This window comes from Corvus brachyrhynchos, unplaced genomic scaffold, assembly GCF_000691975.1.
Source record: "Corvus brachyrhynchos isolate BGI_N302 unplaced genomic scaffold, ASM69197v1 scaffold580, whole genome shotgun sequence".
NCBI lineage: Eukaryota > Metazoa > Chordata > Aves > Passeriformes > Corvidae > Corvus > Corvus brachyrhynchos.
In genome coordinates this window covers 616767-619809 of record NW_008240032.1, presented here as the reverse complement: position 1 = coordinate 619809, position 3043 = coordinate 616767, and the positions used below count along the sequence as shown (strand labels likewise).

The window sequence follows — 3043 nt, the reverse complement described above, 5'->3', positions numbered from 1 at the left end:
CCTGTTGCTCCTCCGTCCCTCAGTCCCACCCCCGTCCCTCAGTGCCCCCCCCGTCCCTCAGTGTCATCCCCTTCCCTCAGTGTCACCCCCGTCCCTCAGTGTCACCCCCGTCCCTCAGTGCCACCCCCAGCTTCCAGCACAGAGTCTGGGGGGATCATTTGGGATTCCAGCCGGGTTTTGTGCTTTGGAAGTTTGGGAGCAGCCTCTCAGCGGTGGCTGGGTCACCGCAGCACAGCTTTGGATTTCCAGGAAAAAAATCCCATTTTTATCCTGGAAATCCAGCCCAGCACAAGCAAATTGTGCACAACATTCCCGGCAAAGGCATGGAGACCTTGGGACCCCCGGCACAGCCAGGGAGCAATTTTGGGAGGTGGGTGTGGGTTATCCCAGGCTTGGCACTACTCCACTTTGGGGAGATCATTCATTTGGGATTCCAGCCTGGTTTCGGGCTTTGGAAGTTTGGAAGCAGTACTGGAAGTTGAGCCATGACCACAGCACATCATTGCACTAAAATCCTTAATTTTTTTCCTGGAAATCCATCTCAGGGGAAGCAAATTGTGCACAGCATTCCTGGCAAAGGCATGGAGAGCCCTGGGATACCCCACGGAGCAATTCTGGGAGGTGGGTGTGGGTTATCCCAATGCCCTTCCCAGGACTGTCCCCTCTCCTGGCACAGCCCAGCTCCCTGTGGCCCCAAACCCTCCCCCCCAAACCCCGGCCCCATATCTCACCTATCAACACCTCTTTTCTCTCCAGGATGTTTTTCTGGGGCAGCTGAGCAGCTGAGTTCCCCGAGTCTATCGTGTTGTCCATCAGCCCTGTCTCCACGTTCCTGCCGGGCCCCGGCCCCGCCGGCGGCGTCACCACGGCCACCACCTCGTTCCTGAGGCTGGGACGAGTCGTCTCCTCCTCCTCCCGGATCTCAAAGTCCCCACTGGGGCCGCTGCTGGCCGGGACCTCCAGCTCGTTGTCGGGGACTGTCGTCACCTCCCCCGGCTCCATCTGGGAGAAAGGACAAGATGGAGAAGGGGACAAGGACCAAAGGGTGTCCGCAGGGAGGACATCACAGGACCAAGGACAGGGTGGGGGACGTGGGGGTAACGTTGGGGTGTCCCTTCCCTGTGCCACTGAGGTTGTACTGCAGTGACAACACAGCCCCGCAGCTTGATGGTCACCAAATGGCTGAGGCCACCACGGCTGAGCTGGGCCATTCTCTGTCCCCATCCCAGGACCTGTTCCCAGTAGCTTCTCCCAAAGAGATCCCACCCCAGACCCTCCACCCTCACAGGGAAGAATTTCTTCCCAACATCCCATCCCAGACCCTTTTTTGGGCTCTCTGTCCCCAGAGCGCAGGTTGGATGTCACAGCTCCCTCCTAACACCAAGTGACACAACGTCCTTGTGGAGGTGACACAACGCTGGTGTCACACCAGCACAGCAGCAGGAAGAGCTGGTGCCTCTGGATGAGCTCCAGGGGGTCCTTCCCTGTTCCTTTCCTCCCTTCCAGCTGCACAGGGCAGGAGCAGGAGGATGTGTCCTTGTCACCCAGGACACGGAGCCAGCCCCGCTCCCTGCTGTCCTTGCTGTCCCTGGGTTCAGGATGGGTGAGGGCTCGGGATGAGCTGGGGTTCAGTATTCAGGATGGGTGAGGGTTCGGGATGAGCTGGGATTCAGGATGGGCCGGGATTCGTGACGAGCCAGGGTTCAGGATGGGCAGGGGTTCAGGATGGGCCAGGGTTCGGGATGAGCCAGGGTTCAGGATGGGCGAGGGTTCAGGATGGGTGAGGGTTTGGGATGAGCCAGGGTTCGGGATGAGCCGGGGTTCAGGATGGGCGAGGGTTCAGGATGGGTGAGGGTTCGGGATGAGCCAGGATTCGGGATGGGTGAGGGTTCGGGATGAGTCGGAATTCGGGATGGGTCAGGGTTCGGGATGATCCGGGATTCGGGATGAGCTGGGGTTCAGGATGGGCCGGGAGCTGGGGTGGGGGTGGGAGCGGGAGCCCTCTCCATGTCCCGCTGCCCCGGGGCCAGCACACGGCTCAGCGCTTCCCACAGCGGCCGCGTTTGTGACAGGGATTAATTGGAGGTCAGCGAGAGCCCCGAGCGCTTGGAGCGTGCATTTGCAGGCGGAAAAGAGAGAGCAGTTTAGACAAATCACTCCACCTTTCACTCAAAGCGGCTGCAAAGCGCCCCCGAGGGGCTCTGAGCTCGAGATGGAGATGAAATCCCTGCTCAGAACACCTGACGGGCTGGAAATGCACCATCAAGCCATAACTGAGGAGAGTTTGGGACTCCCGGCCAGGGCTGGGAGCTCGGAAATGACACCAAACGCCGAGGAATGACACCAAACGCCGAGGAATGACACCAAACGCCGAGGAATGACACCAAACCCTGAGGAATGACACCAAACCCTGAGGAAAGCCGCGATGTCCCCGTGGGATGCGACACCACTCCCCTCCTGCCAGGGGAAGCCGCTCTGGAGAAGGCAGTGCCAGTGTCACCGGCATTTGTGACATTTGTGTCCCCATGAGCTCGTCCCCATGCCCCGGCTAAACCCCCACTTCCATCTCCTTCCCAGCTCCCAGATTTCCACTCTGGAAGAGCCCAGCCTGCCTCAACGTCCCTCAGAGCCACTGGCCAAGACGGATGGACACCAAAGGCTTCCCCTGGCCAAGGATGGATGGACACCAAAAGCTTCCCGTGGCCTCCACTTGGCTTCCCACGGAGCCCAGGAGCCCCTGCAGGTGAGAAGGGCTCCGGCTCCTACCTGGGGGGCCTCTGTGGGCGGCAGCGTGGTGGCAGCGGGCGGCAGGGCCGTGCTTTTCTCGGGGAGCTCTGCAGTCCTCGAGGTGCTGGGCTTTGGCAGGGCCCTGGGCCTGGCCGTGCTGCTGGGGACAAGGCGTGACGTGGCCACCTCTGTCGGGGTGCTGCTTTCGGGGACAGGCGTGGTGGGTGTCTCCAGGGTGGTGGCCCGGGTGGTGGCCGCCTTGGTGGCCAAGGGGGGCAGGAACCTCCGGATGGTGGTGGGTTTAGCTGTGGCCACC

General features: G+C 61.2%; 1 protein-coding gene across 1 annotated transcript in view; it reads right to left on the bottom strand.

Annotated features, from left to right (window-relative positions):
- Positions 1-3043, bottom strand: part of SDC3 (syndecan 3) — a 9196-nt gene that overhangs the window by 609 nt on the left and 5544 nt on the right. The window contains exons 4-5 of the mRNA XM_017743732.1: positions 2767-3036; positions 732-1002 (exon numbers count right to left, since the gene is read on the bottom strand). Of these exons, the coding sequence (XP_017599221.1) occupies positions 732-1002; positions 2767-3036 (541 nt within the window). The remainder of the gene's footprint in view (positions 1-731; positions 1003-2766; positions 3037-3043) is intronic.